This window comes from Chiloscyllium punctatum, chromosome 3, assembly GCF_047496795.1.
Source record: "Chiloscyllium punctatum isolate Juve2018m chromosome 3, sChiPun1.3, whole genome shotgun sequence".
Classification (NCBI taxonomy): domain Eukaryota; kingdom Metazoa; phylum Chordata; class Chondrichthyes; order Orectolobiformes; family Hemiscylliidae; genus Chiloscyllium; species Chiloscyllium punctatum.
The window spans coordinates 106,988,757-107,003,744 of NC_092741.1; the positions used below are offsets into that span (position 1 = coordinate 106,988,757).

At 40.8% G+C, this 14,988-nt stretch overlaps 1 protein-coding gene across 5 annotated transcripts in view; it reads right to left on the reverse strand.

The window, feature by feature from the left end:
• Positions 1–14,988, reverse strand: part of LOC140463703 (uncharacterized) — a 438,200-nt gene that overhangs the window by 174,256 nt on the left and 248,956 nt on the right. For 4 of the 5 annotated variants that reach the window (XM_072558071.1, XM_072558062.1, XM_072558054.1 and 1 more), the window contains 3 exons: positions 8,741–8,794; positions 2,761–2,814; positions 1,429–1,473 (listed from right to left, as the gene is read on the reverse strand). In XM_072558071.1, the coding sequence (XP_072414172.1) occupies positions 1,429–1,473; positions 2,761–2,814; positions 8,741–8,794 (153 nt within the window). The remainder of the gene's footprint in view (positions 1–1,428; positions 1,474–2,760; positions 2,815–8,740; positions 8,795–14,988) is intronic. The other variant, XM_072558067.1, reaches the window with a different exon arrangement.

The window sequence follows — 14,988 nt, forward strand, 5'->3', positions numbered from 1 at the left end:
GTGAAAATATTTTCACCTGTGGAATCTTTTTTCAGTCATTCACAGGCTAGGTCAGCATTTATTGCCTATCTTCGTACAAACTTTGAATTTATTGCCTATCCCAAAGGGGAGTTAAGAGTCAATTACATTCCTGTGGGTCTGGAGTTACATGTGGTCCAGAGCAGGTAAGGATGGCAGTTTCCTGCTCTTAAGGATATCAATGAACCAGATGGGTTTTCCCAACAATGTAATATTATCTGGATTTCTGAACTAACAGATCAGCGATAATACCACTCTGCCATTGCCTCTCCATGTTGGCCCATGTTGTCTTGTCAGAAAGCTGATATCACTCTATAGCACTCTCAAACCTGCTTGAGCATACACAACCCGCAGATCACCCACAGCCAGTAACAGTCATCATATGTGAAGAACCTTGACTTGTAATCTTAATGCCACTCTCAACTCTGGCAAGTGAATGCATAGTAACTGATGGTTTTTATCTTCCACTGATATAGCTTCGCTGCTTTTCCTACTCTTCCTACTTATGCCTTGCACCATTCTTCTGACCAAAAGTGATGAAAGATACATCTCAGTCTGAATATTCCTCCATTAACCTGCTTCCAATTCATTGGGTTTGAATGTAAGGAAATGTATTGCAGCCTGGGCTCCTGTAACTCCCTAGCTCTGATTGTGAACTAATTTTCTATGGGCTCAGTGAGGGAGTTAAACGACATCCTGGAACCAGGAAACTGGGTCCAAATTGAATTCCTGTCTCTAATTAAGTAGTTGGCTGAGCTGGATCCTTTTAATTCTGCCTGGAGCTGAAATAACTGAGACCAAGGTAGGATGAGGCCCTTAATTGGTCTTTAATTGGCTACTTAAGGCCCTCAATCGACAGCAGGGTGGCGAGCTTGAGCTTGACCCTTCCTACCTCACACGATGGACTGAATGGACTCTTTGGTCACCGTAATAACTCAGTGATGATGTGATTAATACAGGAAAGGTTTAAAAGTGTCCAGGTTCCAGACCTCTCCAGTGCAGAGTCTCCACTCCCTCCAATGCTAGAAGATTCCGTTCACAGAGTGCCAAACAGGAACACTGAGCAGCCTCTCTCTTTGTAAATGTAATGAATCAATATGGTTAATGGGAGTGCCCTGTGTTTCCAAAAGTAACAAATTAATGAGAAGTTGTGTCAAAATGATCAGCAACAAATATGGGATTTGGAATAACTGGTTCAGTTTCAAACAAATTGTCCCCGCAAAGCTGTGCTGTTTCCATTGAACCAGTAAATCTGGCTTCCAGGTATGAATGTACAATTCCTCTCTTTGTCTGGACTAGCTTCATGAATACTACAAGGGACCAAGATTGTTCATCAGTAGAGCCCTGTGTTATTTGCAAAATTGCATCATAAGACAACAAGGGAATTTGACAGAGTAAAGATAAAATCACCTTCAGTCCAGGTTTACCAGGAATACCTTCTTTCCCAGCTGGACCCTGCAATGGGATAAAATGGGAATGAAATTGGTACAACATTTTTCAAATTAATCCATATCACAGGTTATTGACAACTCAGGAATGATCATTGTCATGAATAGTCAATAGCTCACTCTCACTGCACTGCCAGTACCAAACTGAATGGAGGTTAGGCAGACTTTGCCAGACCAGCTTTCATAATTTGAGCTGAAGGTCAACAGATACAGCAATAGCACATCCCCAAATGAACAAATATATTTAAATATATGGCTTAAATTGTGTGTTATTTACTGCACCAAATACAAAGTACAACTGCTATTAAACTGTCACAGTGGCCAGGTTCCTCAATAGCTCTCACTGTCAAAAGTTATGTCCAGATTTCCTGCAGAGCCCAGAAATAAGTAGATGCTGTCTTCTGATTTCAGGGTCTTGCTCTCAGGTGTCTGATTTTCTCTAGTCCTCTTACATTCCCACTATTCTACTGAGCAAAGCTACACCCTTCAAAAAGATGATCCCAGTGGCTAAAACTTTTTAATCTGTTATTGACACAGTGGAATTTTGCAATAATAAAATGTCATCAGATCCCAACTGAATGCTTTCTTAGACCATCATCTATAATTTAATTGATAAGTTGCAAAAGTGTGTGTTGCACATGGGAAGGAATTTTTGCATTACATAACTGGACAAATTTGCCCTTTCTCACTGTGTCCTTCAAACACAAGATTAAAAATTTAGCTCTTTCATCATCAAAATGATCACAGTTAGCAAGACTCCTGTAAGAATCATTCATGGATTAAATGCAGCTCTGGGAAACAAATGACGAATGCAGACAAGAGATGAAGGAGAACAATAAGCAAGATGGGTACCAATGTCTACCTCTCTCCACTGCACATTTGAGATTTCAGCAAAGCTCAAGGCAGCTGGAGGATTGATTCATTGTCCACGCACAGCCTTTTACACTTAAGGTTCCATACCCTTTATTTTTTGCTCTTTGCTACTGTCCCTTCGCTTTTGTTAAACTTACAGGGTGAACTATTCTTTTTCTTGAGTACACCAGTACAATATAAGATTCAGACTGAAAATACCTCTTGTACTTATGCATACTGAACCATAGTGACCATCATCTAACCTGGCTACTCAAGTGACCTGTATTCTGGATGATCCCATGCATAGGCCATTGCTGTGACTCTGTGCTTGGAAATAATAAGACACTACATTTCCTGAGCCTGCCCTGAATGTCTGATGTACATAATGATAGTTATTTAACAAATTAAAGGAAATTAAATGTGGTAACATTAAAATACCAACCCGAGGACCTGGCACCCCTGTCTTCCCATTGAGACCGGTCTCACCAGGTAAACCCTAGAGATGGAAAAATAACCAGAGACAGTTACGGCCACATTACTTAAACTGATCTGTCAGCACTGAAATTCATCAAACAGGCAATCAAATGAAGAATACCTTAAGCATTGTAGAAATAGATCCTAATCTCCAAGCAGAGAAGGTTAAGATGTATTTAACAGAGGATTTCAAACTCATGATTTAGCTTTGATCAAGTAAATAGGGAGAAACTGTCTCCAGTGATGGAAAGGCCAGTAACCAAAGGGCACAGACTTAAATGATGCAACACAAACACTCACCATTGACTTGGAAATACATTGCCATTCCTTCACTGTGATTGAATCCTAAACTCCTTTCCTAATAACACTCCAAAGCCTACTCTACAGTGATTCACGAAGGTAACTTACCATCATCTTCTCCAAACAATTAGGAATGGACAATGAATAATGGCTTAACCAGCAACATCCACATCTCATGAAAGAACAAAAAAAAATTAAGCTAATTAACAGAAGAACCTGAGCGAATGTGAGGAGAAATTGTGCATTTTCGGAAGCTCTGACTTAAAGCGTAGAACCATATTCAATATTATTTTTGAAAGGGAATTGAATAAGCATCAAAGGGGGAGAATTTGCAGGTCTATTGGGAAAGGGCAATTGAGTGGGACATATTGGTTAGTGCTCTCAAGGAGCTAACACAGGTATAATGGACCAAATGGTCACCCTTTTTCAGATTCTATGAAAACAAGTGACCATCTTCTTCTGAAATTCCATGGGATTCCCTCCACATCACTGGGGGAGTAGTGAGGAGCATAGTTTCTTTTGCATGTGGTTCAGGTAATCTTTCACTAAAAGAGAGCTTAAGATGACCCATGGACAGGGTAAATAGACAAAAGTCTTTTCCCTGGGGTGAGGGAAATTAACTATAGAAATCATAACTATAGGGCATAGGTTTAGCATGAGAGGGGAAAGATATAAAAGGGACCTAAGAGGCAACTTTTTCACACAGAGGGTGGTGCGTGTATGGAATGAGCCACCAGAGGAAGTGGTGGAATCTGATACAATTGCAACACTTAAAAGGCATCTGGATGGTTGTATGAATAAGAAGGGTTTGGAGGGAAATAGACCAGGTGCTGGCAGATGGGAGTAGATTAGGTTGGGATATCTGGTCGGCATGGACAAGTTGGACTGAAGGGTCTGTTTCTGTGCTGTACATTGCTATGACTCTATGACTGTATGAGAAAGTTCAGGGCCCAGAAAGCCATATTCACAAAAAAAGTGAGCACTTCATAGAGGAATGACAATGATTGTAGGAAGTGAGGCTCTAAATTCTTAGAAGAGGCTCAGAAAATAGAAACTGCATTCTGTTGCATTAGGTTTTAGGCTCTGAAAGGGTTAATACTAAGGAGTGGATTAAATTCCACCAAATCTGATAATGCCATAAGGTGGGGAGAGGCAGAACAGGTTAGAATTGTGAGGGAGACAGATTTAGCATGTAGATCTCCTCATAGTCTTTATAACGATATCTATCATATCAGAGTAAACTGTTCCTGATTGCTGTCATGCAACAAACTATGTTCTATTTAAGAACTTCTTCTCAGTAGACTCACTAGGGTTTCTTCCATCAGACAAGGCAGAGCCTTTACATCCCATTCTCAAAAGGAGACTGAAGCAGCAAATCTACTTTTTGGCAAGGTAACTGTCATAAAGATCATTACATCCATACATGCTTTATCAGAGGCACTGGGTTGAGCCGTGATATATTTCAAGTTCATGGTGAAATTTGAATTTACACCTTAGATATTATTATTCTAGTTGCGATAAAATCTAATTCCACTGTTCTGTGCAAACATAACTTTCATTCTGTTCCCAGACCTTTTCAGTGGAAACATTCCATTCTGCCTAGAGAGTAGGGGAGGTCTGCTGTAGTTCTGGGAAGGTAGCTGAACTCTACAGATTCTGTGCAGGGGATTCAATGAGAAGTCAAGAGCAGCTGGATGGGTCTGTATTGGTAGAATGTGTTGAGAAGTTCTGGAGATTATTTGACAGTTAATTGATGAAGTTTGGACACAGAAGAATGTCTGAAAGAGTGAGAAAGGGCAGAGAAAGTGGTAACGTTGCTGTCGTTGTGCTGGGGAAGTTGTGAGGGGCTCAGAAGATTCCTGTGAGCATTAACACTTGAGTGCAGATGTGAGAGTAGAGCTTAAAATGCTCACAGGCAGTATTTGTTCAATGTAACTGAGCAAGATTGGAGCTCAAAGGGAAACATCTAGGCCCAGGACTAGCTCAGTGAAGTTAGTTGTTGAAGAGTTGGAGTTATGCTTAGAGTGCAGTTTTGGAGACCAGATGAATGTGAACCCAATAAAAGGTGAATAAAAGCAGTCGCTGAGGCAGTCCATCACGGAGTGGTACTCGAGGAGGGTTTTAAGGTCTGATTGGCCACAGTGAAGAATTGTTATCCCTTATGAACTGTAATGAGATTTGATGACCCACTGTTGTCATTAGCATTTGGGGGAATTGCCCAGTAATCTATGAGATCTTTCTTGAATGCATTTGTAATTGGATGTGTGTTGTTGTGCATTTGATCACAGTCTATTAGTCATGTTTACCAATTTTGAGAATTAGAGTAAAAGTTTGACATGTATTGGAGCTTGTTCTAATTTGGTGAAATAGATTTATTGTTGCTTGTTCAAAACTGTTGAATCATGTAGCTTTATTCTCTTTGTAAGTCTCCTGGATCTCACACTTTGTTTACTTTAAAATAAATATGATTACCTCCTAGCCAGAATGTAACATACACATGGTATCTGGTCTGGGGTTTAAATACAGGTCTCCAATAGGAACAAAATCTTAGGACAAACTGTAGGACTCCAGGCCCTTCTTCCCTCTATCAACAGTGGTTGCAGTTACATTGATCTGTCACGTAAGATGGGAGCATTATAAGAGAAGCTTCACCATTGAGAAAAAGGAAACTGCCATTACCTTCACTGGAGCATTGTTAGTGATGCCCATAGCTCAAGAACAAAATCAAATCAATTGACTATAAAGGCAGACTTTGTGGAAAGTTTGACTTCATCAAGGTTTCATGAAGTAATGTTGATTCCTGTCCTGGCTTTTGAGTACTGTTCGGTATTAGAGTTTGTATCTGCTTTATCCTCCTTTATAGGATATATAACACAGAAATAGGTCATTTAGCCCAACTAGTCCATGCAGGTGTTAATGCTCCAGTCAGATCTTTTCTTACCTAAATCTATCATTGTAACCTCCTATTTACATCTCTCTTAAATACTTGCACAGTTTATCCTCAAATGCCGTCACTTCAACCAGTTCCTTTGCTCAAGAGTTTTATGTTTTCACCACTCTTTACGATTAAGAAATGACTTCCAAGGTGTCTAATGGATTCATGGTCATTGTTTCTGCTCAGTTTCTTTTCATGTAAGTTTATGAGCTAATGTTGCTGCAGGTACAGCTATTTTGCTAATCCAGTCAGCACTCTGTTCGGAATACTACAATATGATCTAAACATTCGAATTGAGTATAGCAATTGTCTGCTCAAAGAGATACATCCTCGTAGGGAGTTTGGTAGATGGAGTAAGCGTTTTGAAACATTGCAAAGTTGGAATCTCAATCATTGGAAGTTAGTAACCCTGGAAATGTGTTCATTTTAAAGGGGTCAGTTCATGCTCAATGGGGAGCACTGTACTCCTGAGTTATAGAGTAATAGAGTTATACAACATGGAAACAGATCCTTCGGTCCAACCAGTCCATGCTGAATATAGTCCCAAACTAAACTAGTCCCACCTGCCTACTCCTGGCCCATATCCCTCTAAACCCTTCCTACTCAAGTACTTACCTAAGTGCATTTTAAACTTTGTAATGAGTTTCAAATCTCAGTCCAGAGAGGTGAACTGAAGGGGTAAGGGAACATAGGGAATAGGAGCAGGCATAGGTCATTTGGCCCATTTAAAACCTGCTTTACCATTCAACCAAATCAGGGCTAACTTTCTACCACAGAACTATTTTCCGAGTCTATTTCATCTCTTTGATATCTGGAAACCTACTGAACTCTGTTGTGAAAATTGATTGCATTTTCACAGCCCTCTGAAGTAGAGAATTCTAAAGATTCACTGCTCTCTAGGGTAAGAAACTCTTGCTCATCTCAATCCCAAATAAGAGTCAAAAAGTGTGGCGCTGGAAAAGCACAGCAGGTCAAGCAGCATCTGAGGAACAGGAGAGTCGACGTTGAAGGGCTTATTGCTCGAAACACCGATTATCTTGCTCCTCGGATGCTGGTTGACCTGCTGTGCTTTTCCAGTGCCACACTTTTTGACTCTGACCTCCTGCATTCTCAATCCTCACTTCCTCTTAGCACTAAATAACCTGCACCTTATTCTGAGATTGTGTCTCCTGGGCCTAGACCCTCACACCCTTTCAACTAGAGGGAAACAGCCCTCCTGCATTTATCCTGGTAACCCTTGCAAGAATTTTGTGCATTTAAATGAAATAATCTCTCACTCTAAGTGAGTTCAGCCAACCTCTTCCATTGCTCCTCATATGATAGTCTGATCATCTCAGAAATCAGTCTGCCAAGCCTCCATGCAACTCCCTCAATGAAAAGTATATACTTTCTTAGATATGGAGACCAAAACTACACACCATAACTCAGTTACAGTCTCAGTAATGCTCGGTATAATTGAAGCAAGGCATCTTTACTCCTGAATTCAAGTCCATGTGTAAGGAAAGCCATCATACCATTTCCCTTCTCATTTTTCACTGCATCTGCATGTTAGCTTTCAATGACTCATGGAACAAGGATACCCAGACCCTTCTGTAGACCAACACTTCCCAACCTGTCATCATTTAATATGTATTCTGTATTCTGCTTTTCATTGATTAGCCTTGATCATACTGAATAGAAGATCAGATTCCAAGAGCTGAATGGCCTATTCCAACTCCTGTTTCCAAATTTTATTTCTATTAAAGCAATGATGTGGAGATGCCAGCTTTGGACTGGAGTAGACAAAATTAAAAATCTCACAACACCAGGTTACAGTCCCATAGATTTCTTTGGAAGTACAAGTTTTCGGAGCTCGGCTCCTTCATCAACCTGTTGTGTGATTTTTAACTTTAATAAAGCAATGTGAGCGTGAGGTATTCAAAAATCACTTTTTATGTTGGACCGTATTTAGTGCTTAAAAATCAGCAACAACACTTTTCACTTCATCACCGAAGCGTGAGGGATGGAAACTCGCACAATGGCCTACTTTCTGTGTGACTTTAATGATACTCACTATTGATGTGCATTCAGCCCCTTGTATTTCATCTGCTATTGAATAACAAGCTCCAAAGCAATTTTCTAAGATAGTTGAATATAGCATCTCTAAGTGTAGGAAAATATCCCAAGGTAAGTAACCAGACAGAAATCTACATTGAGCCACATAAGGAGACAAAAGGACAGATGGACAAAAGCTTGTGCAAAGTGGTCATTTTAAGAAGCTTTGTAAATTAGAAGAGGCAGAGAGCTGAGAGGTTTAAGGAAGATGTTTCAGAGATCAGGGCTCCAAAAGATTGGGAATATAGCCACAAATGATACAGTGAAGATGGGGATGGCATTTGAGAATAGAGGTCAGATGTAGGGTGGCAATGGAATGTGCGAGAACAAGGGTTGGAGAAACCAGTGTGATAGGGGTCCAGGGACTAAAATAAGTAGGGAAGGGCAAGGCAACAGGGGGAATTTGAACCTGAAGTTTAATTTTTAAAGTACAGACATTATTTTCTGAGCAGCAACAATGCAAGGAAACGATTTCCAAGGAATGTTTAGTCTGCGAGCTTGAGAAGCTAACCTAAAAATGTACAGCTTGACATTCTGCTGCATAAAGGTTAGTTTATGGATCCTTCATTTAATCCTTTAGCTCGATAAATTAAAGGAAGTGTTAGCTCAAAAAGCTTGCCTGAAGTCCAAGTTTTCCAGAAGGTCCCTGCAATCCAGGAGGCCCAACAGCACCCTACAAAATTAACAAAGTAGACGAAGTTTGATAAAAGTGTCAGTGATCCTTATTGTGACTATCATCTTTTTCTCTATTAATAGCGAACTATTCTTTAGGGGGCTATTACAATGGCACACAAAACATGGTGGTGGAGGCAAACTACTGAAACATAGATTTAATGTTAACCAAAGTTCACAAGGAAGTCAAATGAACGTGGGCTCAAGTCCCATCTCAGAGATCTAGATGCCTATGTTCGGCTGACAGTGCAGTATTGAGGAGTACAGCAGTTTCAGAGCAGCTGCTTTTCAGATGAGATACGTTATGATCCTGGATGATGGTACTACTGGACAAGTCAAATCACTGAAAGAACAAGGTCAGAGAATCCCTCTAAAAGAAAGACCTAAATTCTTATTTGTCAGAAAGAAGGTAGATGCCGTCCCCTGTGGTATTAATGAAAAGATGTTTGCCATGTTGGGTTTATGACATGTAGGCTAAATATTTAAAGTAATTAGATCTTTCAGTTTAGTAGAATCTATGATTGATTAAGTTTTTTTTTAAACAGTGAGAGATAGAGAGAGAACCTAGCAATTATCTCTCTCTTGGCAGATTAGCTGTAATCTCCTTGTTTGCCTATCCCCTTTGTTTTTCTCTCTCTGTCTCTGGGCACTATCCCCATGCAGTCTATTCTCGCCCCAACCCCACACAAATCATTAACATAACTACCACCCCTACCCGGCTATTTTCAGTTCTGAAAAAAGGGTCACTGAACATTAAATGTTTTCTCTGCTTTTCTTTCTATAGATCCTGCCAGACCTGCTGACATTCTCCAGCACTTTCTATTTTTGTCCCAGGTTTCCAACATCTGCAGTTCTTCATTTTATTGGGTTTTTTTTAAAATGGAAAATTAATGGTTTAATTGTTAAATTTATATGCTTATGTTGTTAATACGGTGCTTATTCACTGAAGTATATTCAAATACTGCAGATTTTCTTTCATATCAGAACAGGAGTCAACTGAACAAAAAAATCCCCACCCTCCGGGTGCTCCGGTTTCCTCCCACAGTCCAAAGATGTGCAGGTCAGGTGAATTGGCCATGCTAAATTGCCCGTAGTGTTAGGTAAGGGGTAAATGTATGGGTGGGTTGCACTTCGGCGGGTCGGTGTGGACTTGTTGGGCCGAAGGACCTGTTTCCACACTGTAATGTAATGTAATGTAATGTAATGTAATCTAATCTAATCTTAATATAGAAAACAGAATGATATTAAGACATACAGAATTTCTAAGCTTCAGTCTTTTTCTTGATACTATCCATTACAGAGCCTCAAATCCAAAGAAATTGTACTCCCATCTCAAATCTTCAGGGTTCTACTTAACTGACTCCTTACAGCGTTGCTGATGTTGACTTTTGAGACAACCTGTTGATTTCTTTTCAATGCTGCTGACTTGAACACTTTCATCAATATGATAGCCTATACTTTTTCAGTTCTAATAACCTGCAGATTTCAAAACAAACTCTCCTGATTTGGAAGCTTTACAAACTGAATCCTTCTGCTGAGATTATTTATTCCCTGAATTGCCCTGAATCCTTTATATAGGAGAGAAACTAAACTCAGTTCTGGTGCTTTCTGACCAATTTTGTTTAAAATAAAACTAGCTCAGTCCAAGATTCTGCTGAACTGAAAGCAGAGTTAGTGACTTTAAATGTTTACCCTACCTGCCATAAATCTAACAATATAAACATCTTTCCATTAACATCACAGGAGAATGCTTTTACCTACTTTCTGACAAATGCTGGATTTACGTCACTACTCTGGAAGGGCTCCCTGACCTCCAAGTTCCAAAAATAATTTTAATATATATGATGTATAGATGTTTCATTATAGATGTTAAAAAGAAATACCATCTGTTGGATAAAAAAAAGCATTCCATTACATAATGCTGTATAAAAGCAGAAGATTTCTCCTCTCATCTAAAACCACAAACACATTCCTCGATCTAGTTGAGAACAAGTTGTTAGCCCTGTTTCCTACATTATAACAGTGTCCACACTTCAGGTATATTTTGCTGTAAATTGGCTATAAAATGCTTTGGTATGTCCTCTGATCATGAAAGGTGCTATAAATATACACAAGTCACTTTTTCCTTTTTCGATTAAGGTTTAAATGGGACAAAGTTCAGTAACAGCTCTGCATTCTATGTGGCCATGGCACCCTAAAGACAGTATTACCAATCAGAAGCATCTATCGAGATGTCATAGCCACAGTTGCCATACGTTTCTGCTCATTATATCTCTTGTAGAAAATTGTGAGTATCAAAGATACTATTTTCTATTATATGGATGGAGGTCTGTCTTTGAATTGCCTTTATGTAAAACCCAAACTGTGGAATGGTGTTTGTAGCTGGGCTGCTTAGGGGAAAGACAAAGGCTGGAATTTTTGACCCCCTCCAAACAAGACAGATTTGAAGGTGAGCAAGGTATTGACATTTGAAGGAAGTGTGCCAGCTCACCTTCTTGAATTGTTCCTGAATCTTTCCCCTTCCTCTTCCATCTCACCTCATACCTGTGCTCTGTCCCTGTCCCATCCCTGTGCTTCCTCTTCTTCTTTCTCTCTTCCCCTCTTATTGCCTACACCTCTGTTCCCTCTTCCCTTCTTTTCTCCTCCTCTTATAATGTAGCAAATAGTTACATGGGTGATTGGAGTTAATTGATTAACACTCTATATGCCTTTTCAACAACCCTATCAACCTAGGTGGCAACTTTCAGGGATCTATGTACATTGACACCAAGATCTCTCTGCTCATCTACACTACCAAGAATCATACCATTAGCCCAGTAGTCTATTCCTGTTGCTCTTTCCAAAGTGAATCACCTCATGCTTTTCCACATTAAACACCGTTTGCCACCTCTCAGCCCATCTCTGCAGTTTATCTATGTCTCTCTGTAATCTGTAACATCCTTCAACACTATTCACAACTCCACTCATCTTAGTGTCATCCACAAATTTACTAACCCAGCCTTCTACGGCCTCATCCAGGTCATTTATAAAAATGACAAACAGCAGTGGTCCCATAACAAATCCTTGTGGTACACGACTAGTAACTGAACTCCAGGATGAATGTTTCACATCAACTACCACCCTCTATCTTCTTTCAGCTAGCCAATTTCTGATCCAAACTGTTAGATCACCCTCAATCCCATCACTCTTTATTTTGTGCAATAGCCTACCGTGGGGAACCTTATCAAAGCCTTACTGAAATTCACATATACCACATCAACCACTTTCCGTCATCCACCTGTTTGGTCACCATCTCCAGTAACTCAACAGGTTTGCGAGGCATGACCTACCCTTCACAAAACTGTGTTGACTATACCTAACCAACATATTCCTGTCCAGATGATTATAAATCCTATCTCTTATAACCTTTTCCAACACTTTACCCACAATCAAAGTAAGGCTCAAAGGTCTGTAATTACCAGGGTTGTCGCTACTCCCCTTCTTGAACAAGGGAACAGCATTTACTATCCTCCAGTCTTCTGGCACTATTCCTGCAGACAATAACAACATAAAGATCAAAGCCAAAGGCTCTGCAATCTCCTCCCTGGCTTCCCAGATAATCCTAAACTAAATCCCATCCGGCCTAGGGGATTTATATAGTTGCAGATTTTCCAGAATTGCTAACACCTCCTCCTTGTGAACCTCAATCCAGTCTAGTCTAGTAGCCTGTATCTCAGTTTTTTCCTCAACAACATTGTCTTTATCCGGTGTGAACACTGATGAAAACTATTCATTTAATGCTTCCCCTATCTCTTCGGACTCCACACACAATTTTCCCTACTATCCTTAATAGTCCTAATCTTTGTCTACTTATTCTTTTATTCCTAATATATGTAGAGAAAACTTTAGGGTTTTCCTTGTTCCTACCTGCCAAAGCCTTCTCATGTCATCTCCTGGCTCTCTCTTTAGGTTTTTCCTGACTAACTGGTAACTCTCAAGCACCCTAACTGAGCCTTCAGGTCTCATCCTAACATAAGTCTTATTCTTCCTCTTGACAAGAGATTCAACTTCTTTAGTAAATTACGGCTCCCTTGCTCGACCACTTCCTCCCTGCCTGACTGGTACATACTTATCAAAGACATGAAGTAGCCATTCCATGAATAAGCTTCACACTTCAAATGTGCCCATCCCCTTCAGTTTCCTTCCCCATCCTCTGCATCCTAAATCTTGTCTAATCACATCATAGTTGCCTTTCCCCCAGTTATAACACGTGCCCTGCTTTATATACCTACCCCTTGGTGAGTAATCATAACCAAATTGTGGTCACTATCACCAAAGTGCTCACCTCCCTCCAATTCTAACATCTGGCTGGGTTCATTACCCAGTACCAAATCTAATGTGGCCTCGCTCCTTGTTGGCTTGTCTGCATACTGTGTCAGGAAACATCCTGCACACATTGGACAAAAACTGACCCATCTAAAGTACTTGAACTGTAGTTTTTCCAGTCAATACTTAGAAAGTTAAAGACCCAATAACAACTAACCTGATACTGTCCCTCCTGTCCAGAATCATCTTTGTTAACCTTTCCTCTACATCTCTGGACCTATTCAGAGGCCAATAGAAAATTCCCAAAGGGGTGAACTCTCCTTTCCTGTTTCTAACCTCAGCCCATACTACCTCAGTAGATGAGTCCTCAAACGTTCTTTCTGCCACTGTAAAATACTGTCCTTGATTAACAACGCCACACCTACCCCTCTTTTATCATCTTCCCCGTTCTTACTGAAACATCTACATCCTGGAACCTGCAATAACCATTCTTGTCACTGCTCAATCCTTGTCTCTGAAATGGCCACATCATCGAAGTCCCAGGTACCAACCCATGTTGTAAGTTCACCCACCTTATTCCGGATGCTCTTGGTGTTAAAGGAGACACAACTCAAACCACCTTCCTGCTTGCTGGTGAACTCTTCCCACCTTGAGACCATGTTTCTGACCTCACTACTCTCAACCTCCTGGACACTGGAACTACAACTGAGGTTCCCATCCCCCTGCTGAATTAGTTTAAACCCTCCCAAAGAGTATTAGCAAGTTTCCCCACTAGGATATTGGTACTCTTCTGGTTCAGGTATAGATCATCCTGTTTGTAGAGGTCCCACCTACCCGAGAATGAGCCCCAATTATCCAGGTATCTGAAATTCTCCCTTCTGCAACATTCCTGTAGTCACGAGTTTAACTCCTCTCTCTCCTTATTTCTTGCCTCACTAGCGTGTGGCATGGGCAACAAACCAGAGACAACAACTCTGCTTGTTCTAGCACTAAGCTTCCACCCTAGCTCCCTGAATTTCTGCTTTAAATCCCCATCCCTTTTCCTACCTACGTAGTTAATACCTATGTAGACCATGACTTGGGGCTGCTCCCCCTTCCCCTCAAGCATCCCAGAAACATAATCCAAGGCATCACAAACTCCAGCACCTGGGAGGCAACACACCAACCACGAGTGTCTCTCATTCCCACAGAACCCCCTAACTATGGAGTCGGCAATGACTAATGCTCTGCTCATCTTCCCCCTTCCCTTCTGAGCAACAGGGGCACACACTGTGCCAGAGACCTGTACCTAATGGCTTACCCCTGATAAGTCGTTTACCCCCAACTGTATCCAAAATAGCATATGTGTTATTGAGGGATTCCTTGTACTGCCTGCTGGTTCCCTTTCTGTCCCCTGACTGTAACCTGAGGTGTGACTACCACCCTGTAATTCCTCTGAATAACCCTATCTCCTCAATGATCCAAAGCTCATCCAGTTCCAGCTTCAGTTCCCTAGCACGATTTTCGAGGAGTTGGGTGCACTTTCCGCAGATGAAGTCAGCAGGCACACTAGTGGGACCCTTACCTCCCACACTGTGCAGGAGGAACATTCAATTGCCCTAACTGCCATCCCCACTGTTCTAAATTCCCAAGGAGACTGTAGAAAAACTAAGAGTTACCTTATCAAACCGGCATACAGACCCTTTCTTTTTGGTGAGAGGAGGAGGATGGTTGGGAGAAACTACCTCAGTGGTGTACCACCCAAATATATTTGGGTGGATAGGAGGATAGAACAGGTGAATGCATGGCTGAGGAGCCAGTGCAGAGGAGAAAGGTTCATATTTTTGGATCATTGGAATCTCTGCCAGGGTAGAAATGACTTGTGCAAGAAAGACAAATTGCACCGGAATT